Raw genomic sequence first — 25,619 nt, forward strand, 5'->3', positions numbered from 1 at the left:
GTGGCTAGAACAGCCAGCAAGGCCTGCCTCCCACCCCTTTCCCCAATTCTCTTCATCGGCTCTCCATTTCAAACCCAGGCTGGGAGACGGCATCCTTTGTGGCCTCACGGCACACCTGACACCATCTTGTGGCACTCACATTTTGATAATGTGAACATGGACTTTGCTATAGCACAATTGCATCTCTAGATTCCTCTCTGGTGGTTGCCTTGCTCTGTTGGTTAACCAGGAGTCTCCGGGGGGATAAGGTAGGGAACCCAATTGTAGTACACATACCTCTTTGGCAGGACGTCTCCTCTCTGCCACAGCCCTATCACTGACAAGGAGGAACTGCAGGGCTGCATAAATAGTATTTAGCACTAGACAACGCTGACTTTTGGCCAGTGTCTTAGAGTTTTTATTGCTGTGAAGAGACACTATGACCATGGCAACATTTAATTGGGGTGGCTCACTTAGTTTCAGAGGTTCAGTCCATTATTGTCATGATGGGGAGCATGGTGGCCTGCAGACAGTCTTGGCGCTGGAGTAACCGAGAGTCCTACATTTTGCAGGCAACAGGAAGTTGACTGAGACACCGGATGATATCCTGAGCATAGGAAACCTCAAAGCCTGCCCCCACAGTGACACACTTCCTCCAACAAGCCCATACTCACTCCAACAAAGCCACACCTCCTAATAGTGCCACTCCCTATGAGATTATGCAGGCCAATCGCATTCAAACTACCACAGCCAGGAAAAACACATAAGATGGTAAACACATTAAAAAATAATCATGTTCTGTATGATGGCCATTATTCTTATCTTTCTGTAGATCAATTCCACCAATGACGACCTCTTTTGGGACAATTACTCATTCTATTAACAACTGGGCACACACTTTCATGCAAAGATGTAAACAAACATGTACACGGTTTTAAAAAATGCTTAAGAGACCAAATGTCCAGGTCCAGAAGCAGAACCCAAAGGCTTCCCACCATGGTCTCTGTGTACTCTTCCTGATCACATCTCTCCTTCCCCTGGAAACAACTGTGATAATCTTTGATGCTCCTAATCATTTTACACTTATGTATTTATCCTTAATACTGTAGTTTACAGAAAGTTCGAGAACTCACAAAACTACCCAGCACTAGAGAGGCAGAGGCAGGTGGATTTCTCTGAGTTTAAGACCAGCAGGCTCTACATAGTGAGTTCCAGGACAGTCAGAGTTACATAGTGAGAGCCTGTCTTAAACAAAAGAAAAACAAAAAAGGACTCTCAAAATTAGAGGGACCACACCGTGTCCATTCTTTGACCTGCTTTTTTCACCTGATGTTGTGATCTGTTATTGTACAGGCAGGTTTCTTTTTTACTGTATTGTATTTCACAGCACAGTCATAATTTGTCTGTTTGATTATTGATATGAGTCTGGTTTGGATAGTGGTTTTAGCTAGTCCAAATAATATTAAGAGCAACAGACTCTGAAATAGCTCAGTTGAAATAAGTACTGTCTTTGTGTTTAATGGATGGCATACACTCTTCAAAAGATTGCTTTATTGGTTCACAAACAGATTATTCTTGTCAAAAACTTGTTACTGAGGGATTTGTGTGTGTGTGTGTGTGTGTGTGTGTGTGTGTGTGTGTGTGTGTGTGTACTGGTATGTGTTTACATGCAGGTATGTGCATATGGAGCCCAAAGGAAAATCTCTCCTCAGACATGATTTTTGTTGTTCTTGTTTGCAGAAATAGGGTCTCTTACTAGCCTGTTTCATAACTCAGGCTATAATGTCTGGCCAGCAAGCCTTGGGTATCTTATCTATGTGTATCAAGCCTTGGGTATCTTATCTATGTGTCTCCACCTCTCAAGTGCACCATGCCTCACATTTTATCTTGAGTTCTGGGTATTGAACTCAGGTCCATTACAGAGACTTTTAAAGTGGTCTTTGGTCTGGCAGGTGCCTAATGGTACTGCACTGTCATTTTCAGTTCCCAGCTGTGGTTAGTAATGAGGATGTCGGTATTTGCATACATTGGTCATTCCCATTTCCTCACCACTGCTGCATCTGTTTAAGTCTTCTGCCCCTTTAAAAAGGAAGTTTTCTGCTTCCTATGGTTTGTAGGTGCATTGAATGGATCCTAGATATTATGAGCATGGAAAATTTTTGCATTTTGACTACATTTTTGATGTTTGGTTTGGGGTAGATGAATTTGTGGCTAAAAAAAATTCTTTTCAAGGCTGGAGCAATGTGTCTCAGCTGCTCTTCCAGAGGACCAGGGTTCAATATCCAGCAAGCACATGGCAGCTCACAACAGTCTGTATTTCCAGTCCCAGGGGATCTGACACCCTCCTGTCTTCCAAAGACACTGCATACATGTGGTACATAGACATACATGCAGGCAAAACATCCATACATGCAAAATAATAAATTTTTTTTTTTAAAATTTCCTTTTCAACCCCAAAATCACATTTTCTCATACAGGTCCACCATAGAATTTGGAATAATTAGTACTATTTACAGGCATAATTGAATTAGTGAAAGTCAAGAGGAACCTCCCAGTGGAACCATCTGGAATTTGTCTAGAAAGATTTTTATTTTTATTTTTTTAGTACAGATATGAATTGCTTACTAACACCAATACTCATCTCTCTGGGAATCTGTATACTTCTATAACCTTTACTTGCTTATAGTCAACTATTTAAAAGATTTTTTAACTTTCTTGTCATCTACAGAGCTAGCCTTCAGTACTGAAATTCCTGTTATTAACAGCTCTCATCAGATGTTTGTTGATTTTATTATTTTTTCAAAAAACTCAACTTGACCGTCTTTATTTCCATGCTTGAAGCAGTTACAGGTTAGTGAATTGGCTGCAGCCCTGCGGAAAGCAATGTTCTGGTTTGCCCTTTTCCACAGTGCGAGTGCTGCATTGCGGTCAGTTTCAAGCCACCAATGATTTTTCGGTTGTGGCGTTGAGAAGGGGTGCCCAGATGGCTCTCTGCACAAGGCTGGCTGTGGACACCATTGCTTTTGTTTCCCATTTCATTCGGGCCCGCTTTTGATGCACTTTTGTGGTACACACCCATACTTTCAGCCCTACGGACAGAATAGGCAAATCTTTAAAATATATTTCCATTTTCAACTTAACTCCTCCAAGGCTCTTTCATCTTTTTTGTAGCCATCATATTTACAAAACGCTATGTCTTTTTATAAAAAGACATTGATAAAGACTGACAATGATAACGTGAATTCATCCCTATTACAGTCCTTAGACTACTGGGGTACATGTCCCATATTTTGGCGGTACTTGACATCACACTGTCACCCTGAAAACTTGTACATGGCGAACGTGGTTAGGGTCTCACAGAGGCACCAAGTGTAGAGCTGTCAGCTGGAGCTCCTGAGGTGTGCGCTGACTCTCCTGGATTGCTCTAAGTCCGTGTTACACGTGGAATGCACACGGCTCTTGGACGGAACCAGAGCCCAGTTGGCAGACTGACCTGCATCCAAGGCTCTACTCGTCTTCGAGAACATTCTGATGAAAGACACGAGCTCATATATCAAACCCTCCTCTCAAAACATCCGAAGCAGGCCTTTTCATCCCTTAGGACGGTACAAGGAGCCTCCAAGCATGGCCAACCTTGGCTTCCTCTTCTCCGGGAGTCCGCGCTCTCACGCTAGCAGCCTCCTCCTTCTCCCCCTGCTCGGGGGAGATGGCGGGGTGCCAGCTCGGTCACCCTCGCCCACTCTCGGTCCCTCCTCAGCCAGCCAGCAAGCCACCGGGCAGAGGGCGGGGACAATTTCCGCCCACTCCGGCCGGAAATTACCCGCCGGGACGCAACCGGAAGTCCCGCCCTTCTGTGTTGTGAACGGCAGCCCGGAAGGGTCCGCCCGCGGCCGGCGCTGCGTCGGTGCGAGGTTTTCCTGGCGTTGTCCGTGGACTTGCTGGGCGACTCTGCAGCACGGGAACAAGCGAGCTCCGCGCCGCGGCTCTCCCACGTTGGCGGACCCTCGGTAGGCCCTCAGCGGCCTCAGCCTCAGGTTGTAGGCTAGTCGTGCGATCGCATGTCAGTCACGTCGTCCCCCGCGTGATCCCTGCAGGAATGGCAGCCCCGTCCATGAAGGAAAGGCAGGTGTGCTGGGGCGCGCGCGACCTGTACTGGCGGTGTCTCGACGACAACGCGGAGGACGCGGCTCGGTGCCAGCAGCTGAGGAGCTCGTTCGAGGCCAGCTGCCCCCAGCAGTGGGTAAGTCCCGGGGGGGGGGGGGGGCTACAACACGTCCCTGCACTCACCCCACCTCGGGGTAGCTGTGGAGGGACAAGGTCACGGGAGAGGTCATGCGTTGGAAATCACCAGTTAGTTGTTATGACTGGAGAAAATGACAGTGCACTGCCAGATTCCGGAGAAGGGCCAGTGTTGTGATGGCTTCCGAGGGAGTCCATAGCCTCTCACAGCCCCTTCGTTCAAGCTTCGTCATAATTCAGCAGTACGGCTCCTTCAATATCAGTTTTCTTTCTTCACTTTGTCCCAGTCTCTGCCAACTCCTATAAAGTGCAAACTGAGAGGTGTGTCCAAAGACACGTGTGTGTATGAGAGGGCGGGGAGCAAGTGGAGCATCATGGGAATGTGTTCTGAGGGAGACACTTGGTTTTATGCGCTGGGATTTTCATTCAGTCTTGGGAGCTCTGGCATTCAGTTTTATGCAAGGGGAGCCGTGCATCAGAGAGAAGAAACAGTTGTCCAAGATGAGCCAGCCCCTGTAGTGGAGAGGGGATTCGAACTTGGGTCCTTAAGTCTGTGTTAACTCTGCTGTACAGCAATCCCTTGAGAAAGATGTCTTGTGCTGTACAGTACAGGGCTAAGAGAACCAGGGCTCTGGGTATTCACAGCAGCTTCAGGAGGAGAAACACTCCAAGAGGAGCCGAGCTCTGGACAGGTTGTTGTCAACACCAAAATACTGCTTTCACTTCAAAGGGTAAGAGATAGTCTATTTTGTAGCCAAATATGAGTGACTGGCTCAGGAACACAGCTTGAAGTTTTCCCAAATACCATGTGGCAGAAGTTTCATAGTAACAGAACAAAGAAAGTCCTGAGTCAACACAACTTTAAAATACATGGGTGGAAACGTCAGGTAAGTTTGTCACAGCAACGCAGGGAAGTCTGCTGTGAGCCTCAGATGCTGCCCGATGACATTCTTAGCCTTTTGGTTGGCGGAGGCCAGTGGTTTCACCTGTCACCAGGGGGTTGGATCAGTCACAGAGGTGGGCCAGGAATTAAGAGGGCTAAAGATGGACCTGCAACATTCAAACCTCTCCATAGTCCCTCAGGTTCTGATCAGTCAGTCAGTCCTGTAGAAGGTTCAATGTAAGGTGTGCCCCCACCCTCAGGTTGGGCTGGAATGCCTAATGTACTTCTCAGTGTAATTGTATCTTAGGCAATTATAATTAATTTCCCACAAAATGTGAGGGACATCATATGCTTTTAAATCTGATATCCTTTATAGAACACCCATTCTAGTAGTCTGGCAATCAGGGCTGCCCCTCTCTGAAGGTACCTGGGATACTCTGGGCAGGAGTGTTACATTTCTTCCTGATGGAACTTTACGGAGCAAGTCTGTGTGTGCTGTGGTAGAGAACAGAGTTTCTCAATGAAGAAGAAAAGTATTCAGGCAGAGGGGTCCATTAAGACATGCACTGAAGGCTTGTAACAAAATCAGTGTTTTCTAGTCTACAGTGCAGATGCGAGGCCTCCTGCCTTTGCCCTGTCCTCAGAGCTGCTGGGGTCCAAGGTCGGGGGGCAGTGTCACAGCTAGCACGTGTGCATGTCCTTGGATTTGTTTTATACTTCTAGAATATTACCTTATCGAGATCGAAAGATTTTTCAAATGCCCCGTGAAGAGAGGATGGTGTGAATGGAAATCAAAGCAAGCCTCTAATAATTTGTGAATATTTAGCCGTGTGTCTGTCTCCCCAGATGTGTGTGTTTCTAAATACGACAGAGTTGACAAAAATGCCAGGGCTGATAAGTGACAAGATACACGGAACCTATAACCAGGCAGTCCGTAAAACTTAAGATTCCTGACCTGACCAAGAGCTGCCTGATGGGCTCCTGTGTGCATAAGACTGTTTCTTAAGTTCCCAGGACATTACACACTAACAGGCGTGAGGGGATAGACTCGGGCTCCTCAGGCAGCTGAGCAGCTCACTCACTAGATCCATGACTCAGGAGTCCAGAACACAAATCACAATCCCGCTTCGAATCCGCTGAGACCAAGGAGCATGTTACATTTAAATCTGTGCCTTTGCTTGCCAAACTGCAGAACTTACTTTAATGTCAGGCCTTTTTATCTCAACAGATAAAATATTTTGACAAAAGAAGAGACTACTTAAAATTCAAGGAAAAATTCGAAGCAGGAGATTTCCAGCCTTCACGGTCCACTGAAAATTCCTAGGCTCTGCCTGGACTTTCACACAGGTGGAAATGATTCTTCTGGACTTTCAGAAATGCTTTGCTGGTTCCAGGACAAAAGCAGTCTGACCCACAATTACACATCAGCACTTGTTCTCTGTGAATAACAATTACTAAAAGGATCAAGTAGAAGATCTCATCATTCAAACTGTGAAGGACTGAATGGTATTAAGTGTGCTGCTTTAATTTAGTGAAGCATCTATTTTAAGAAAAAAATTAAAGCTTATTATAAAAATGCATTGTTTATCTTCCTTTACCCCCTTTGGAATAAAAGCCGAATAGTAGGCAAATCTAGTTCCAACTGATATAAATAAAAACCAAGATAGGTTGTTACGAAGTTTCTGGCCATTAGATTAGCATTTTAATACAGAAACTACGCAGTGAGGTTGGAAGAAGCCTTAACTAATCAATGGGTTATAATAAAAAGTTGTCTGTTCAAATGTCCTCAATGATCAGGCAGCAACTGGGTTGCTACCTAGTTCAGTAAGTCAAAGAAGAAATAAATATATAGATTGGGAAGGGAAAACTGGGTCTATTTCATGATGATTAACAACACGCCTAAGGATAGACCCCCAAAGTGAACAGTAAGTCACAAACTTGGAGACAATACTTGCAAATCGCATAAGAACTGGTATCCAGAATAAAGAAAACAACAACAAACTCATGCTTCTTAATAAGAAAAATGATCCTGTTTAAAAAGTGGGCAAGTTATGCGAATAGATGTTGTTAAGCATTGCAGCTGGAATGGAAAGGGATCCTGGCTGTCAGAAGCCAAGGAATACCACAGTCCCCCTAAGAGGAGCAGCAGCGTACAGCCCTGCTCTAGGGAAGGGTTTCCCTAATGCAATAACTCTGCTCAGTTCCTCCAGAGTATAACTAGCTCAGCTAGAGGATGGTTTCTTCAGCGAAGGTGTTAACAGTTCTGCTCCACTCCTGCTCTGGGGAAAATTGTTACCTCCCTGCTCAGCTCCACTCTGGGGAAAGGTCTCACCCAAACCTCATCTAAGATTGGGAGGGAAGAATCCAGGAGGGTGGCTGCCTCTGGACTTCTTAGGGGTGGAGTTTTCCTAAGGTGGAGATTTTCAAGGTGGGAATTGGTTGTTTTCAGTCCTTGAGCTTGGACAAGTTCAGAGATTGGCTGGATTGGTTGGTTTTCCTGTTCAGGGATTGGTTGGGTTTTATGCTGAGTTGGTCAGGGCAGAGTGTGTTTCTTTGGCTCTGCTTTGAGGGCCAAGGTGTGTTTCTTACACTGGCCCCTTTTAACCTTTTGGCTCTGGTTTCAGGGCCAGTGAATTGTTCTGGTCTCAGAGTCAGGGTGTGTTTCTTTGGCTCTGGTTTCAGGGTCAGGGTGTGTTTCTTTTGCTGGCCCTTTTACCCTACAAATATTTCTCAAGATGCAATGGAAGACAGATATCTGAAAAGAGCCTCTATATCATTAAATATTAGAATAGCAGAAATTAATGCCACACTGATATGTCATTAGATACCTGGTTAGAATGGCTTAATTAGAAGGCTCACGATACCAAATGATGACAAGGATGCAGAGCAAGTCACTCTTGGTGATACTGTAAACTAGGAAAGCCAGAGTAAAACATGCCAACCTTATGTATGACCCAGAAGCCCCACTCCTGGGCACCTCACCAAATGAACTGAAAGCAAAGCCTGTAGTGTTCCTCAGTCACTAGATCCAAACGCCCATGTCAGGAATGGATGGAATATCAGCCATATGAGCACACACCTCCATCTGCCACCTGAAAGAAGCCTAAGTCTGATAGCGTTGGTTATCTCAGATCACAGAGTGACATCTGAATGAAGTGGGTGTGTGGAGATTTGGTTTCTATGCTTAATGCTTCCATGTTTCCCTGTTGCAAGCCAAAACTTCAAAAGAAAACTACAAAAGAACATGAATAGGCAAAGGACTCTGAAATTTGAGTATTAGTCAAAGGGTCCCAGGGATAACAAGTTCCTTGCTGGATGGTAATAAGGAAAACATTCAACAATGCAGTCATCTAAACACAGAGCACTCATGGGTTCCTTCTTGGTTTCAGCAGGACTTACAGGAGTGGTCTAACAGCACTGGGGTTGTGATTATAGTCCGGAGACAGATTTCTAACCACCATCGGAAGCACAATTGTATAGGACAAATTTCATTTAAGCCTAACCTGAACAATGATGGCTGAATTCATAGCTTTGGAAATAAAGCCTAGGACCTGAAGATAAAGAACTTGACTGGAGAGCTGATTCACATCTTGCCATGTTTTAAAACAGAAGGGCGCTCTTATATTTTTGGTTGTGAGCCTAGCCTTTAACGGCTGAGCCATCTCTCCAACCAAGGTTGGATAAAGCACAGGGACAAATAGCCAAACGAATAGAAACATGAACTATGAACCAAAGGCTGAGGGGCCCCCAAATGGATCAGGCCCTCTGAATAGGTGAGACAGTTGATTGGCTTGATCTGTTTGGGAGGCATCTAGGCAGTGGTACCAGGTCCTGGGCTCGTTGCATGAATTGGCTGTTTGAAACCTGGGACTTATGCAGGGACGCTTGGCTCAATCTGGGAGGAGGGGACTGAACCTGCCTGGACTGAGTCTATCAGGTCGATCTCAGTCCTCGGGGAGGCCTTGATCTGGAGGAGGTGGGAATGGAGGGTGGGCTGGGGGGAAGGGAAGGGGAGCAGGAAGGGAGAGAACAAGGGAATTTGTGGCCGTTATGTAGAACTGAATAGTATTGTAAAATAAAATAAAATAAAAAATAAAAAAAGGGAAAAAAGGTATTATCAAGAATACTTGGGCTGGAGAGATAGCTCAGAGGTTAAGAGCACTGACTGCTCTTCCAGAGGTCCTGAGTTCAATTCCCAGCACCCACATGGTGGCTCACAACCATCTGTAATGAGATCTGGCGCCCTCTTCTGTGTACATAATAAATAAATAAATCTTAAAAAAAAAAAAAAAAAAGAATACTTGAAAAGAAACACAAACAAACAGAAGGGCATAGGTGCTCGTAAGTAACAACTTTAATTCTTCCATACTGTTAGCACATACTGGTTTCTAGGAAGAACATTTTAAAAATTCATTTTTAAAATTCCCATAGTTGCTTAAAATATTTTAAAAGGTAATTTGATTTAGCTAAAAGGGACAATATATAGTGATATACTTTAAGGCACATGAAAAAGTTTTGGCATTGAGGTGCAAGGTTAGAGAGATGTAGATAATCCCAGGACATCTCCGACTATTTCATTAGTCCAGAAGGTTATAAATAGACACCATCTTTAGCACCATTGGAGACAGCAGGTAAGGCTCGGCCTTCAGGATGCCAACTCCGCACATCTGAGCAGCTGCTGTCTGGTATACTCCCAGATCAGCAGAGCCCCGCTCACGTGCACGTTCAGTGAGCGGATGATGCCCTGCTGAGGAATCTCCACACACACATCCAGCTGCTGGATCAGGTTGGCTGGGATTCCTTCCCGCTCATTTCTGCAGAAGAAAAACGGAGCAAGACGTGAGCGTCCCTGTAATATAGGAAGTACCTTTTACTATTATTTTTTCAGAAATCCTGAATGTTGCTATAGGAGACAGATAAACAGAGTAAGTCAACTTGGGTTCCAGGAAGTAAAGAGGGGCGTTACAAAGACAGCCAATTAATTCTGTGTTTACTAGTCAACATCCCAGCCGGGTGAGATGAAGGGGTCCCATAAATGCCACAGGTTGACAGGGAGTTGCGTGACAGGAACCTAGGTAAGTCTTCAACAGCCTAGAAAACAGACACAGACCAGGGAATCGACTCACCCCAACAGCAGCAGCGACTTCTCAGGGAAGCGGTACTGGGCCAGGTCTGAGCTTTGCGCTGTCTGCTCCACACCAATGACCGTGTAGCCTTCCGCCTTTTTCTGCTGCAGATAATCCGTCAGCTGGGCTGGTCTCACCTTAGTGGCAGTTTTAGAAGAGCAGACTATGAAATCGTTGCATTGTGAAATCAGAGAGTGGATAGAGCATTAAACTTAAACCCAGCCTGTCAAGAGGACTTTCAAGGGGAAACAGGGCATCAAAGGACATCAGAAAGAATTCCCTCCACTTCACAGACTGCTGAGTGGTGGCTGAAGAGAGAGGTGACATGTTCTCCTGGGGGGACTGCTACACTACAGCAGGTCACAGATAAGACCCCCTTGGACCTCAGCACGGAAGGGTCAGACTGAGAAACTGGCACAAAGACAGCATGTCAAAACACTTTCACAACTACAGAATTTAATGAGCGACTTTACACCCACCTCTACCAGAGGAAGCCACTGCTCTGCGGAGACGCTGAGGTGCTGGAACTGTCTGTCACCGACACACTGGAGACTGCCAACCACAAGTACTGCGGCTCCGAACACCTCACAGGTCCGGCACAGCCCTGCACAGAATGGCTTCTTACTAAGACTGTCTCCAGCAGATCACGGAGTTCATAGCATCCCAGCCTTTCCTCTGAAGCTTGCCAAGAGGGCTATGTGTGGAACACACACAGACAGCCACAGAGGGTTGATAATCAGGTCTCAAGTGAACTACCTGGAAGATGATTTTACCTCCTAAGTTGGTGGGCTTGTCGATGAGCGAGGCCACAACAATCAGTCTACTGATGGACTTCCCAAGCTTGGCGGCCCGATCCTGAAGCGTAAGTTCCAGGTCTGACTCCAGAGCCTTGTGTCCCCATGGGATAATCTTTTTCTGGACATCAGCCCACTCTGATTGGCTGTCTGCTTCACCCAAGGTATAACCTGAGAAGAAATAAGAGTTCGTGTATGTAAACAGGGTCAATTCTCTATGTATTTGCATCTTTAGATGATTTTTTAAATATTCTTTTTGTTGTTGTTAATGTGTATATATGGCCTGAGTGTATGTATGTGCAGGTACATGGAAGTGCCCATGAAGACCAGAAGAGGGCATTGACTGAGAGTGGAGCCAGCAGTCTGCTCAATATCAAGTGCTCACAAAGGTCTCTCCTCCCTTGGTGCTCTCCCTACGAGGCTGGATCTCCTGGGTTTTTGCTGCCTGCCACTGTCTGCCACATCTGTGTGCAGCCATCTGCTGTTAAGAACACAGCTGTGGGAGGGCGGGGACCCGTCTCTGTCAAACACAATGGATCCTCATGGAATGGATGAGTAGATTCAAGATGATCTGTCCAGAGATGCACCAGTGAACCACTCCACCTTTTCCCAAAACTCTACCCAGAGACACTGAATTAAAACCACAGGGTGAGCTAGAGTTAAAAAAAAAAAAAATGACATGTATTAGGAGGTTCGGGGGCATGCATGTCATGGTGTGATATGGAAGCCAAAGGACAACGTGTGGGAATTAGCCGTCTCCTACCATGTGGGTCAAATTCAGGTATTCAGGTTTGGCAGCAAGTACCTGTACCCAGTGAGCTGTCGGAGTTGGGAAGAAACACAGAGGCCAGCAGGAGACCGGTGGAGGAAACTTACAGAAGGGGCAGGTATGGTGAGGGGGAGCCAGACTTTAGGGGCTCTGGCTCTGGGGAAGCACTCGCAGTGGGAGGTGCAGTTGGGGTTGGGAGGGGAAGCTGGGGGAGGAGCCAGGAGGAGGAGGCTGCCACCACACTGCTGCTAAGGTCAGCTTTCTGGACACAGAGCCACAGGCTCCTCAGGGAAGCCTGACGGGCACTGACGTTCCTGCCTTCTCTAAGCAGAGGCAGAGACCCGGGGCAACGGAACAACATCGTCAAGACCCATTCCAGAACTGTAGTCAGGAGACCTCACCCATGAACCAGGGTAAAATGAAGCTCCCTTACCTCGGTCCTGCTGGGACCAGTCTCCTGGACTCAGCTCACCAAGTGCAGACCCAGACAGGTACCACTGGGACCCTGCACTGGAAGGGATGTCTGTGAAGCTGGTAAATTTATCCAGGGTGATCCACTCCTCTTCAGTGATACCCGAGAGCCGTGGGAGGGTGTAAAATATGGTCTGAAAAGAGAATCGTAAAATCTAAATATTCTTCTTCTTAGAAAATAAAGGAGAAACTCAGAACAGGTTTTCTTCCTGCTGGTGCTTCTCCCAACATGCTCCACTTTGCCCTAGGACATTCGGGGATTCATTTAGGGAACCCCGGGAGCAGGCAGGGCCTCTCCTCCTCTAACGCCACGTGACTCCTGTGCTCTTATCAACGGTACACCATGCTTCCCAGGGCATTGTCACTGAAGAGAAATGTATGCCTACAGGCAGTTTCCTGGCCACCAGACACTCGCCATCCCATGCTCAGGTCCACTACAGACATCCGGAACCTGGATCCTGGCTCAGGATCGCTGTGGGACCTGGGATGAGCCACGAAGGCTTGCTTCCTCAGCTTCAGTTCCCTCGTGTGTAAGGAGGTGGGTAGCTGGTGCCTATGAGGCCACGAGGCCACCTTTCTGGTCTTCCCTCTTGAAGAACACTCAACGGTGGGAAAGGCATGTGAGAGAGAAAACCCCAAGTAACAGGCAAGTGAAAAGTGAAATGGCACTCAATGCACATGCCTTTGTCCAGGGCAGTTTTAAGGCAAATACAGTTTGCTTCAGGCTAGGCAGATTCGTGCAGATTTAAAGCGATGTCATGGTGGAGAGTAATATTTCTTAGGTAGGTCCCCTACACTCAGCTGCGAACACAAAGGCTGGGTGACAAGAGTCTGGCGGGGCACAAGCTCTCTGCACCACAGTCCACACACACAGCTCTCACTCACTGCTGCCCACAGACCACTCTGCCTGCTATTGCTGAGGAGGAGTCAGGTAACCGCTAAAAGAGGTGGGCAGGGGTGAGGGAAAGGAGAAAGGACTCTGCTTGGGGGCTGCCTGGGAAAAGGGGGACGGAGCTCTAGAGAGCTGTCAGGAAAGCATCAACAGAGGGCTCTGGAGCTGACCAACACAGACAGCGTGGTAGGGTATTCGAAAAACCCTAGTACGTTTTATTTTGACGAGAATGACATTCATGTCGTGTGTAGCACATCTCACAATACATAGTGTGTCTTCAAGGACAGCTTTAAGCCAACCATGAAAGAGCTGGCTGCATGTAGCTAGGCTCCTGATACAGGTCCCCAGAGAAAAAGTCACCCGGGCAGATGTTTTCACTTCAAAGCTAGGTAGGTAGCACAGTATTGTTGCTGGAGTTGAGCAACAAGGGTTTGAGAATACCTTATACTCTACACAAATTTTAAGAATTTTCACACTCAAGTCATTTATATTAACTGTAATAAGTATGTGGACAGTTCTTGACACAAGTACTCTGCTACTATCAGCAAAGTGAGGTACCATTGGCCACATACTTTCATTACCCGGAATCTAAAAAGATTAATTGCTATTGACAAGAGATCTTTTTGTTCTTGCATGGATCACAGGCTTCAGTACAAGAAAGTCTCACCTGCGCAAACGTTCTCTCACTCACTTCCTTTTAGAAATCTGCTCTGATTTCTGTTTAGAGTTAAATATTCCCTTCCAAGGTTTACAAGCCAGACACTGCCAGAGAAATAGAAAGTGAGAATGACTAGCCAGTTGTCACCGCTGAGGAGTGAACCGCAAACACATCGCAGAACTTTCCAGGGTCCCGGGGACAGACGATGAGCCCCGTCACAATCCTTCACCAGCAGGGGCAGGAAAGAGGAGTCAGGACTGTGGACAGCAGAGCGTCTGCACACCGCACTCCCGGCTTACCTCCAGACAGTAGTCCTTCAGCGGGTGAAACGCGGAGAAGAAGAAGTGGTCCTGGATGCGCTGCCAGTTCTTCCTGGCATTCCTGAGGGGGAGGGACAGGGAGTGAGGCAGGACTCAAAAGTAAATAGTTCTGGTGAGGGCAAGTCAGTAAAGTAACCTTAAGAATTCCATCCCAAGGTCATACTCCCAGTCTTCAACATCAATGTGTGTGTTCTGTCTGTCTGCCTGTCTGTCTGTCTGTCTGTCTGTCTGTCTGTCTCTGAGGTTGTGGTTTGAATGAGAAATGTCCCCCACAGGCTCATGTATTTGAACACTTGGTCCCTGGCTGGTGGTGCTGTTTGGGGAGGTTTGGGAGGCGTGGCCTTGCGGGAGGAAGTATGTCACTGGGGGCGGGCTTTCAGAGCCCACAACCTCGCCCTCCTTCCGGTCTGTTTGCTGATGTGATCTCTCAGCTTCCTGCCGCCATGTCTGCTGCTGGCTGTCACGCCTCCTCTGCAACCGTAAGCCAAGACAAACTCTTCCTTCCCTAAGTTGCTTTTGGTCATGGTGATTATCACAGCAACAAAAAAGTCACTAACAGGGTTACTGGGGATTAAGCCCTGGGGCCTCATGCATGCTAGGTGAAGACACTACCTCTGTGCTCTGTCCCTAACACGCAGTATGCTTTTTTTTTAAAAGACATGGTTTCTCTATGTAGCCCTGGCTGTCCTGGAACTCTATGTAGACCAGGCTGGCCTCGAACTCACAGAAATCTACCTTCCTCTGCTTCCCAAGTGCTGAGATTAAAGGAATGTGCCGCCACTCAATGTGCTTTTTAAGCTGGAATTTAGAAAGGTTCTCATTTTTGCTTTGGTTTTTGAGACAGAGTCTCAGGTTCATGAGGGTAGCCTTGAACTCATGTATCTGAGGATAATCCTAAACTCTTGATTCTACATCTCTACCTATGTGTTGGGATTATAGATATGTGTAGCCACACCTAGCTTTTTTTCTTCTTTTAAGCTAGGCTTTGTGGTCCTCATTTGCAATTCCAACATTCAGTAGACTGCCAGGAGAATAAAGCCAGCCTGAGCTACATAGCCAAGACTCTATCAAAAATACAAATATCAAAACAACAAAGCTTTGCCTTCCTGTTTTTGCAGAACTGTGGCTTGAACCCGGGCCTCATGTCCTCCAGAATGTACTCTCCTACTCAGCTAGTTCTCAGGGTTTTTATTTCTAAATGGAACACAAAGATGAGCAGAGAAACTAAGTTAACGCTTTCAAAATCATACAAAACCAACTAAAGGTCCCTGAGTGTCAAACACAGACACTGTCCAGTAGAGCATGAAGACTGTGGAGAACACAGTCCCACTGTGTAGCCCAGGCTGGCCCCAAACTCAATCACATAGTATAGACCAAAGTCACCATCACCTGCCAGCACTTGGAACCTCTGGGGTTAGGATCCCTGTGTCTCTGCCTGGTGGTGGACCTTTTTCTCCTAGAGAGTAAATCTTACATGAGCTGTGGTTTTCACTCTGAAGGCATATCCTCAAAAACCAAAGGCACCTACTGTGATCAAGGGTGAACTCCTAATCCAGCCACCAGGGTGGAAAGGTAAAAGTCACGTGACAGGACAAGCAGTTCAGAATTGGGACCATCAGCCCTAAACTGCAGAACTTTCAGGCTATGAGGCTTCCTATACTTTACTCTTTAAAGAATTGTTCTGCACAAGTTCCTGGTACTTCACCTTCCTCACTGTCCGTGTTTTTGAAAAAAAGAATGGCATGTAGTACTTTAAACATTCCAAATATCCCAACACAGAAAACAGTGGACTCCAAAAACCTATTGCATCAACGTAATGTGCTTGCCACCTGCATGCCAAATGTGTTGCAATGTAGGCTCCATCCCTGCCCACACTGCCGGTGCAGTCTCCCAGCTCTGTCACTACACTGAGCCTGCTCCTCTCAGGCTCTGGCCTCTCACCTGTCGGTCTATCCCCTCACTGGCCTCAGATTTGGGTAAACAGCTCCCTTCTTACTACGCTGGCTGCCTTAAACTGGCTTCTCACACCCATAAGAACTGGTCGCTTTATCCTGCCTCCACCCAACTCTTCAGTTCTCGAGCACCGAGATCCTTGTCCCACGACTCTCAGACTGGCTTCCTCCAGGGTCCCACCTGCCTCCAGTCTCCAGTCCCCACTGCTGCTGCTCCTGCCCAGAATCCTCTTCTCCTCAGTCACCAACTCCTGCTCTTCCTCTGGATCATGCTGGGTAAAGGACTTCCCTAAGCCACAGGTAGAGAGTCTGCCTTTGCCACGGTGCCCTCGATATTCCTGTCACCTACTGAGAAGCCTGTGCACTGATGTGACTGCTTGACAGCCCTCTCTATCCTGTCCGCAGTCCGACTGAGCCACCTAAGACAGGACTTTTGTCCACCTGCCGAGGTGTGTGCCTGCCACAGAGGATTCAAAGGAGGATATGAAATTAAAGAATAGAGAAAGCGTAAAGCTCAGGATGTCTGACTTTCATTGGCTATGTCCCTATTTGGGACCAGGAGTTAAAAAGATAAGTGGCACCATAAAAGGATGTTTTCTTGCATAGTAATAATAATAATAATAATAATAATAATAATAATAATAATAAATATATGGGATCTGAGCCAACTGCTTTTAGGAACAAGGGATTTTAGGATCAACAGGCAGAGGAAACATCTCGGTGCCGAATAGCCAGCCATGATCTCACTACAGAAAGCAGTGCTCGGATGGACGTAGGTGGCAGACGGGTGTTGGGACAGCTCTGGGGTCAGTCCAGGTGCCTCCACACTGCCTTCTGTGCTGGAGCAGAGCTGAGAGTTCACAGGCTCAAATAAAGGATGAGGAAAAAGTATAAAACCCCCATCTGGACTCCTCATCAGTCTGTACAGTTTAGCACCATCTGCTGCATGGGGCTGACCCAAGCCCTCTGTGCGGCACTGGCACAAAAGAGGGTAACGAGGCTACCCCTCGCTCCTCCAGGCTCTGCTGGGAAGAAAAGAGCCATGCGGTGTCCTCACCCTGCGCCATGCATGCTTTCTGCCTGGCTGAGACTGCACTCGATGACTGTGGTCCAGGCGTCACACTCTTCGAATTGCAGTGCTTTACAGAGATGCCAGGCCTTCTTGAGGGCTACCAGAGCATAGAGGCGGACGCTGAAGTTGTGGCTCAGACACCACTGCAGGGCAGTCGTGAGGGCCTGCTTCAGAACCAGCTTCTGGAAGAACAGGGAGACACTGCTTCAGGGGCGGACATGGCAGCTTGAGCAAGACTGTAAGGCACGGAGGACCGTCAGAGTGGACACGGAGGACTGACAGGGTGGACACGGACTGACAGGGTGGACAGGGAGGACTGACAGAGTGGGCATGGAGGACCGACAGGGTGGACACGGACTGACAGGGTGGACACGGAGGACTGACAGAGTGGACATGGAGGACCGACAGAGTGGACATGGAGGACCGACAGAGTGGACACGGACTGACAGGGTGGACACGGAGGACTGACAGAGTGCACACGGAGGACTGACAGGGTGGACACGGAGGACTGACAGAGTGCACACGGAGGACTGACAGGGTGGACACGGAGGACTGACAGAGTGCACACGGAGGACTGACAGGGTGGACACGGAGGACTGACAGAGTGCACACGGAGGACTGACAGGGTGGACATGGAGGACCGTCAGAGTGGACACGGAGGACCGACAGGGTGGACACAGAGGACTGACAGGGTGGACACGGAGGACTGACAGAGTGGACATGGAGGACCGACAGGGTGGACATGGAGGACTGACAGAGTGGACATGGAGGACTGACAGGGTGGACATGGAGGACCGTCAGAGTGGACACGGAGGACCGACAGGGTGGACACAGAGGACTGACAGGGTGGACATGGAGGACTGACAGAGTGGACATGGAGGACCGACAGAGTGGACATGGAGGACCGACAGGGTGGACACGGAGGACCGGCGGAGTAGACACGGAGGATCGGTGGAGTGGACACGGAGGATCGGTGGAGTGGACATGGAGGACCGACAGGATGGACATGGAGGCCCGGCGGAGTGGACATGGAGGACCAACAGGGTGGACACAGAGGATTGACAGAGTGGACATGGAGGACTGACAGGGTAGACATGGAGGCCTGGCGGAGTGGACATGGAGGACTGACAGGGTGGACATGGAGGACTGACAGAGTGGACACGGAGGACTGACAGGGTGGACATGGAGGACCGACAGGGTGGACATGGAGGACTGACGGGGCAGCTGTGACCAGCTCTGGCAAGCCTTTCACTGGCCTGGCCATAGGGCTGCAACTTCCTCCCATGCAAATGAGCTCAGCAGCACTGACAAATGTCTCAGGGAAAACAGTTTCCAACGTCCTCGTTTTTGTAATGGCTGCAGCATGACCTCTCTCCTACAATCGAGGTTGACATGGATCTTCATGTAGACTGACACAGCCGTTATGTTCTAGAAATGTGACTGCACCCTATGACCTGCCCTAGGCTGAAAAGTAAGACAGTATCCTCTAGGAGCCCCACTTTTGGAGAACCTGGAATATTATTGCCTTCCTCCACTGAGTGCTGAGCTCCCGAACTCCTAGCAGCAACCTTGAGCCACACAGAAGCACAGTTAACAAGTGGGGAGAAGAAAGCCGGGCATGGGATACCTGAGAGGGGACAGCAGCTTGACCAGAGTTCAGGGTTAACCTGGGCTATGGGAGCCCTGTACTAAGAAACTGAATGAGTCAAGAGCGGACTGCGGAGTCTTTTCCTCAGTCCTTAAGCTGTCTGATGCTCCACCACATGCCCCTACAAGGTCACCTGGAGCTGCATGAGGGGCTGCACTGGCTGTGAGCCCACACACAGCTTCTACAGGCTGCACAGCGACCACGTCCACAGAAATGGGCTGCCAGACACATCACAATGGTTCCCTGCACGATGCAACTGTCCCTGAGCAAGACAAACCAGATGTAAGCAAGCCGTTCTCTCGGTCCCTCCTTATTCAGCATGCCATGAACATTTATCCAGGCCACTGTCTTCTCAGGACAGCATTGCTGAGAGAAATTACAGGCAGGCACGCACGCACGCACGCACGCACGCACGCACAGGCGCCTGATGGCTCAGAAAGCCTAATGACCTGAGTTTAATCCCTGGAACCCAGGTGGGAAGACAGAATTGACTCTATGAAGTTGTCCTCTGACCTCACACTTGCTATGGCACACTTACTACACACACACACACACACACACACACACACACTAGAATAAAATAAAAACAAACAGGCCAGTGAGATGACTCAGTGGTTAAGAGCACTTGCTGCTCTTGCCGAGGACCCGGGTTTGATTCTCAGCACCTATGTGACTGCTCACATCTATAACTTCAGTCCCAGGGGATCCAATGCCCTCTTCTGACTTTTATGGGCACCAAGTATGGACATGGTGCACATACATTTGTGTATAAATTGAACAAATCTAATTTTAAAAAGAATAGCTTAAAAAAAATCACAGTCAACACATGTGCACACACACACACAACCCAACATACACATACAAATGGCACATACTGTCATCCCTGTGATAAAACAACTGTACAAACTGCCATCTATATCTGCAATAATGTCAGGGCCTATACAGGGAGGCCACGGGGGAAGTGGAACTCTAGAGTGAGGAAACAGAGAAGGACCAGGCATGTGGGCACCATGTAAGCATTCCGAAGTCTGTCCACACCAGCGTTTGTGAGAGACTCTCCGTTCAGTAGGAGCTTATGAGCCCCTGTCCTAGCTGAGGAGCTTCTGACAGTGACGGCTTTTGATCAAGGAAGAGTCGATTTTCTTTAAGAGTGTGGCCTGTGGTTCAGTGACCACACTCTGGTGGATGGCACTACACCCAGGAAAACATGGGCAGCACAAATTGGACTAGGTGAGTTATATTAAAAATAGATGATAGATAGATAGATAGATAGATAGATAGATAGATAGATAGATAGATAGATAGATAGATAGATAGATAGATAAAGAGGGCATTAAGTTGAAAGGGGTGGGATGATGGGGGTAGATCTGGGAATAGTGGAAGATGAATATGATCAAAATATATTGTATGTATCTATGAAATTCTCAAAGAACTAATAAAAATATACGAACAACAAAAAAACAAACACAAATAGCCAGGAATGTAAAAAGGCAAACCCTATTTAAATACTTGTATAAAAATAAAAGCTGCTGGGCGGCAGTGGAGCACGCCTTTAATCCCAGCACTCGGGAGGCAGAGTCAGGCAGATCTCTGTGAGTTCAAGGCCAGCCTGGTCTACAGAGTGAGATCCAGGACAGGAACCAAAACTACACAGAGAAACCCTGTCTTGAAAAACCAAAATAAATATATAAATAAATAAATAAGTAAGTAAATAAATAAATAAATAAATAAATAAATAAATAAATAAATGCCATTTACCCCAACCAAAACTACACAGAGAAACCCTGTCTTGAAAAACCTAAATAAATAAATAAATAAATAAATAAATAAATAAATAAATAAATGCCATTTACCCCAACAGGAATCACCTGTGAACTTGGTGTGTAGTAGGTGTGTGTGTGTGTGTGTGTGTGTGTGTATGTGTGTGTGTATGTGTGCGTGTGTGTGTGTGTGTGTGTGTGTGTGTGTGTGTGTGAACAGTTTTCCCTTGCACACAGCAGCAGCAGGAGAGGGGGGCGGGGACTGGAAAACCCCACAAGGATACCTGATAGTTTAGGGGTAGGCAGAGAAAAGGGTGATCTGGGAGGGGATGGGGATGGGGTAAATATGATCCAGCTACACTGTATGCAATTCTTAAGGAACTAATAAAAAATGAGGAAGAAACACATTTTAAAGATAATCATGGGGGGGAAAAGGCCTCCAAACTGGCATAAATACATCCTTTTTTTAGAACAGCAAGTTCATAAACTCTTCTTGCAAATAATTCAAACTCACCTTTTCTGGAATATTCTGAACGATGATGTCCAAATGTGACAAAACAGATAAAAATGTACAAATGCTCGTTTTAAGTTTTTCTTCACCCTGATAGAAGACGAGGCAGAGAAACTGTCATTTGGGGCTTAACTGTGAGTAACGGCTGCTGGACTCTGGGCAGGCAGAGGCAGGAGGCAGACTCTGTCCTCTTCCCCGAAGGAGCTTGGGCTTGCCACGTGGAGGGCACAGGACTGAAAACCCGGGAGGAGGGGCCCTCCCTGCAGCCCAGTGCCATGCAGGCCGCGCCGGGGGACAGTCCGGCGGCACTGGAGAGCCTCACGTGCACCAAACCCTGGGTCAGCCCTACAGGACAGGGAGAACCTGCCTGGGGCAGGAGTGGGCACTGGGCTCAGGACACAGGGGGAGCTGGAAAAAGAGCAAGATAAAGACGGGGGTGGGGGTGGGGGTGGGGCGGCAGAGGAGATGAGGGTCTCACTGGCGCTTGGGACAGGACCCTACAATTACATCCAAGGTTGCAGACACACCTACACACAGTCAAACCATTTCCTAGTTCAGAATAGCATGAAGAAAACCTTTACTTACGTAAGAAAAACAATCCCAGAACTTTGGAAGGAACTGAGGGAATTTATGAAGAATCAATATAATAATCCACTCAATAAAATATTTTATGGATGCTTGATTGTTGGTGAAGCCAGCATGGAAAATCTTATCAATAATCCCGTTCAAGAAGTTCTGAGGGAGAAAACATAAATGGTTAACACGCTATTCCTTTTCAATTAAAAAAAAAAACTCTGGTTAAGAGCGCAGGCTGCTCTTGCTGAAGACCTGCTGGGTTCATTTCCCAGAACTCACAGCAGCTCACAACCATGTCACTCAGTTCTAGGGGATCCACACCTTCTTCCGGCCTCTGTGGGCAACGCACACACACAGTACACAGACATACATGCAGGCAAACACACACACACACACACACACACACACACACACACACAAAATACAATAACAAGACTGACTTTGTGCTGGAGCATTTTCACTGTTTACTTAGGCGTCAATTCTATAACAAAGGCTTGGATCACCTACGTTTTTACAGGGAAAGCGAAAGATACAGAAGTTTAATAATTTCCCTAGTTATATACTTATTTCATTTCTGTGGGTGGTGCATGTATGTGTAAATGTTCATGTGTGCATGGACTTCTGAGTGCAAGTGTGTGTGGGTGTGGGCACATAAGAAACAGGCCGGAGGTCTTCAATGTTAGGTGTTTTTCTCAATCACTCCATACCCTATTTTTTGAGGCAGGGTCTCTCACTGACCCCAGGCTTCTCCATTTTGGATAGACTGGCTGACCAGCAAGCCATAGGGCTCCTCCCATCTCCACCCCCTAAGTAATGGGATGACAGGGTGTGCCACCAAGCCTGAATTTTTATGTGGGCACTGGGGAGCAACCTCAAGGCCTCCCACTGAGCCACCCTGTGCCCAACCCCCCATGCATGGCTGCGGTTGTGCCCCTTCCACACACACTCAGTTCTGTTCATAGCAGCTCTCATATGCAGCCTTATTTCACACTTGGACCCCACAGCACAGAAACAACATCTGGAAGGGGAGCAAAGCTCTTTTTCCTGACAGCGCACCCATCCACTTACCTACCCTCGGGTCTCCCAGCTCCATGACCACCACCCCATCCCCAGCTGTTCTCTGGCCTAGACCCCGAGCTCCAAATTCACCCCTTCCTCCCTTCGCAATCATACTTCTGCCTGAGGGATGATACATGTGTAAGCACCAAATGGAAAAACTATTTATAGAAGCAAATTTAAAAATGAAGCCTGTTTTATTTTGTATTTGAAAGAGGAAAATAGTTCTTAATGACTTTTGGTAGAAAAATGCCTAAGATACTCATTTTTTAAAAACTACGTTTAGCTATTCTATGTGTATGTTTACGAGTGTGTGTGTGTGTGTGTGTGTGTGTGTGTGTGTGTGTGTGTGTGTGTGTGTGTGTGTGTGTGTGTGTGTTTAGGTGCATATGCACAGACATGGAGAGGTCAGGACAACTTCTGGGCGTCAGTTCTCTCCTTCCGCCATGTGGGTGCTAAGGATTGAACTCGGATTGTCATGCTTGGCAGCGGGCAGCTTCTCTCTGTATGTCTCTGTCTGTCTCTCTCTTTCTCACACACAGATTGTTTTTGTTTTTGTTTTTGTAAACAGGGTTTCTCTAACAGTCCTGGCTGTCCTTGAACTCACAGAGATCTACCTGTCTCTGCCTCCCGAGTGCTGGGATTAAAGGCATGCGCCACCACACCTAGCCAGATTTTTGTTTAATGTAAACAGTATTGCAGAGCCTGAGAAGTACCATACCTGATCAAAGCTGGGGAACAGGACTAGCAGAGTCTGCCACACCCGGTTCTTCACCCGGTGCTGTAGAGAGTTCTCGTGGTAGCGAGTTCTGGACCTAGATGCCGATTCATCCTGGAGAGACGGGGTGGAAATCAGGAGTAAGCCACCTACCATACCTGTGACTAAGAATCGTATCAGTGACAACCTCAAATCCGAAAGATGTTACAAAGCAACATCACATACACTTCTGATTCTGCCCCCTTTGTCCTATTTGAATTTGAATCTGCAACTCAGTTCCAAATGTCACGAAGAAACCAAACAGGCAAGGACACCTCTAGACACAGGATGGCAGCACCCAGCCCTTCTGCATCACAGAACTTTTCTTTCTGGCTTTCAGCGAAATCAGCCAGGCAGCCCACCACCCTCTGCAGGGTTTGAGCTCAGAGACTCCTTTTCTATCACCAAGCTATAGCTTCGGCTCCTCCAGGCTGACTTTTGTCACCAGTCACTGCTGAGCCAAGAAGCCACTGAAGACTGTCATACATAGTGACAGAGTCCTTTAAGATGAAAAGTCAGTCAGGCCTCTCCAGGGCCATTTCCATCGAAGGTGGGTATGCCTCCACTTCAGCTCCCCAGTGACCTTTCTAGATGATGCTCTCTCTGCCCCTCTACTTCCCATTCTACTCAGCCCTCGAGGCAGCCAATGAAAGGCCACTTCCTCTGAGACAACCATCCAACTCCCACAGGGAGAAGACAGGAGAGTCTTTTTCCGTGAAAGGTACTTCCTAGGTTTAATATACTGAAGCCAACCTTCTCCCTTCAGGAAACAGTCCTGTTTTAAGACATGGGACTAAAGTGGGCTCCCCAGTCACTCAAGCATCCACAAGGTCAGACAGCAGAGCAGAACTGTCCAGATAGGGAATAAAGGAACACCAGGACACAGCTCAGGGCTATGTGCAAGGCTCCAGGTTCCATCCTCATACTGACTACACTCAATGCCACCCTTTCTGTTTTCTCCCTAACTTAGGAAACCTATCCTTCAGACACTGTAATGGTCACTCATAAGTGATCTGGCAAGCTCAGAATAGGCGATCATTTTTATCTGATGAGTACAAAATTTTCATCCATTCTACACAAACGTCGGGAACCCGACCTAAGCGTGACAATACCAGTATCATCGAGACTTAACATAGGTGACTACTGTGGTGGTTAACACTCCAGCCTGACGCCATGTAGAATCACTGGAGAGAGATGCCACCAAGCATGTCTGGGAGGGAGTTCTAGACTAACTAGGTGGAGGTAGGAAGACCCACTCTAACTGTGGCCTGTGTGATCTGATGAGCTAGGGTCCTGCACTGCCCAGAGGGGACAGTGAGCTGAACACCGACATTCACCTCTCTCGGCTTCCTGAACTCAGACTCACCAGAGCTGCCTCATTCAAGCCTGCCTGGCCATTACGGACTGAACTGTTCAAACCAGAAGCCAAAACAAACCCTCCCTTCCTTAAGCGGCATCTGTCAGGTCTTTTTTTGTGACAGTAAGAAAGGCAACTAACACTGAAGTTCAGGGACCCTCAGCTCCTCTCGGGGTGCTCTTCCTGGATGTCTGCTGGTTCCTTCCATTCCACACGCAGTGTGTGGATGTGGTACAGTAAACACAGCACCATGGGACTGGCAACCCAAGATACCCAGGTGAGGACTACAGGGCCAAGGGAACCAAACCAGAGAGCCTGAGGTAGACAGGTCCTCACCAAGCCTTCATCAAAACTACAGCACGTCACCGTCAGGCTCTCTGTGGTAAAAGGCGTTTAGAATACTCACTCCATGTCTGTCTGCACATATTCAGGTCAAATAAAAGGCAAGTGCTAGACCGTGGCCCACCAAAGGCAGAGTTAATTCAAAGCAGGACAAAGGCTCCTCCTTACCTTATCCAGGAGCTTGATGGCAAGATCTTCTAAGAACAACTTGTGGGACATGTCGGAGCCATCTAGCAGACACAAGAATTTGACAGCACAAATTCTCACATAATAATCTTCTCTCTTAGTGCTTAAAATATCAAATGATAAACTGTGTTAATATGTTTTAGAAATAGAAAAATGCATCCACTGTTTGTACCAAACCATTACAAGTACCAAGTCCTCCCCAAAACGTGATTGAGATTAAGTAGGTTTATAGTTAATGAACATCCTTTTAAATTGGGAGGCAGCAAATCAC

The 25,619-nt window shown here is 47.5% G+C and overlaps 2 protein-coding genes and 1 long non-coding RNA gene across 4 annotated transcripts in view; 1 reads left to right on the plus strand and 2 right to left on the minus strand.

Annotated features, from left to right (window-relative positions):
- Window positions 1-2,544: 2,544 nt before the first annotated feature.
- Window positions 2,545-3,829, minus strand: LOC143273351 (uncharacterized). The gene is made up of 2 exons (XR_013051386.1): window positions 3,338-3,829; window positions 2,545-3,068 (listed from the first exon to the last, which is right to left on the minus strand). It is a non-coding gene; the product is annotated as an uncharacterized LOC143273351 (long non-coding RNA).
- Window positions 3,830-3,851: 22 nt separating this feature from the next.
- Window positions 3,852-6,679, plus strand: Coa6 (cytochrome c oxidase assembly factor 6). The gene is made up of 3 exons (XM_076572344.1): window positions 3,852-3,986; window positions 4,074-4,219; window positions 6,330-6,679. Exons 2-3 carry the CDS (start codon window positions 4,076-4,078, stop codon window positions 6,423-6,425), a joined length of 240 nt encoding a protein of 79 aa, XP_076428459.1. The 5' UTR covers window positions 3,852-3,986; window positions 4,074-4,075; the 3' UTR covers window positions 6,426-6,679.
- Window positions 6,680-9,433: 2,754 nt separating this feature from the next.
- Tarbp1 (tRNA guanosine 2 -O-methyltransferase TARBP1) overlaps window positions 9,434-25,619 on the minus strand; it is a 52,337-nt gene continuing 36,151 nt past the window's right edge. Inside the window, exons 20-31 of one of the 2 annotated variants that reach the window (XR_013051385.1) lie at window positions 25,331-25,451; window positions 23,428-23,538; window positions 21,660-21,809; window positions 21,078-21,164; window positions 17,141-17,337; window positions 14,111-14,192; window positions 13,821-13,915; window positions 12,224-12,395; window positions 11,001-11,192; window positions 10,707-10,831; window positions 10,228-10,364; window positions 9,434-9,915 (exon numbers count right to left, since the gene is read on the minus strand). Coding sequence is in view for 1 of the 2 variants with exons in the window: in XM_076572343.1 (XP_076428458.1) it covers window positions 9,747-9,915; window positions 10,228-10,364; window positions 10,707-10,831; window positions 11,001-11,192; window positions 12,224-12,395; window positions 14,111-14,192; window positions 17,141-17,337; window positions 21,078-21,164; window positions 21,660-21,809; window positions 23,428-23,538; window positions 25,331-25,451 (1,543 nt within the window). In the remaining variant the exon portion in view is untranslated. The remainder of the gene's footprint in view (window positions 9,916-10,227; window positions 10,365-10,706; window positions 10,832-11,000; window positions 11,193-12,223; window positions 12,396-13,820; window positions 13,916-14,110; window positions 14,193-17,140; window positions 17,338-21,077; window positions 21,165-21,659; window positions 21,810-23,427; window positions 23,539-25,330; window positions 25,452-25,619) is intronic. The other variant, XM_076572343.1, reaches the window with a different exon arrangement.

This window comes from Peromyscus maniculatus, chromosome 5 (assembly GCF_049852395.1).
Source record: "Peromyscus maniculatus bairdii isolate BWxNUB_F1_BW_parent chromosome 5, HU_Pman_BW_mat_3.1, whole genome shotgun sequence".
In the NCBI taxonomy this organism is placed as follows: domain Eukaryota; kingdom Metazoa; phylum Chordata; class Mammalia; order Rodentia; family Cricetidae; genus Peromyscus; species Peromyscus maniculatus.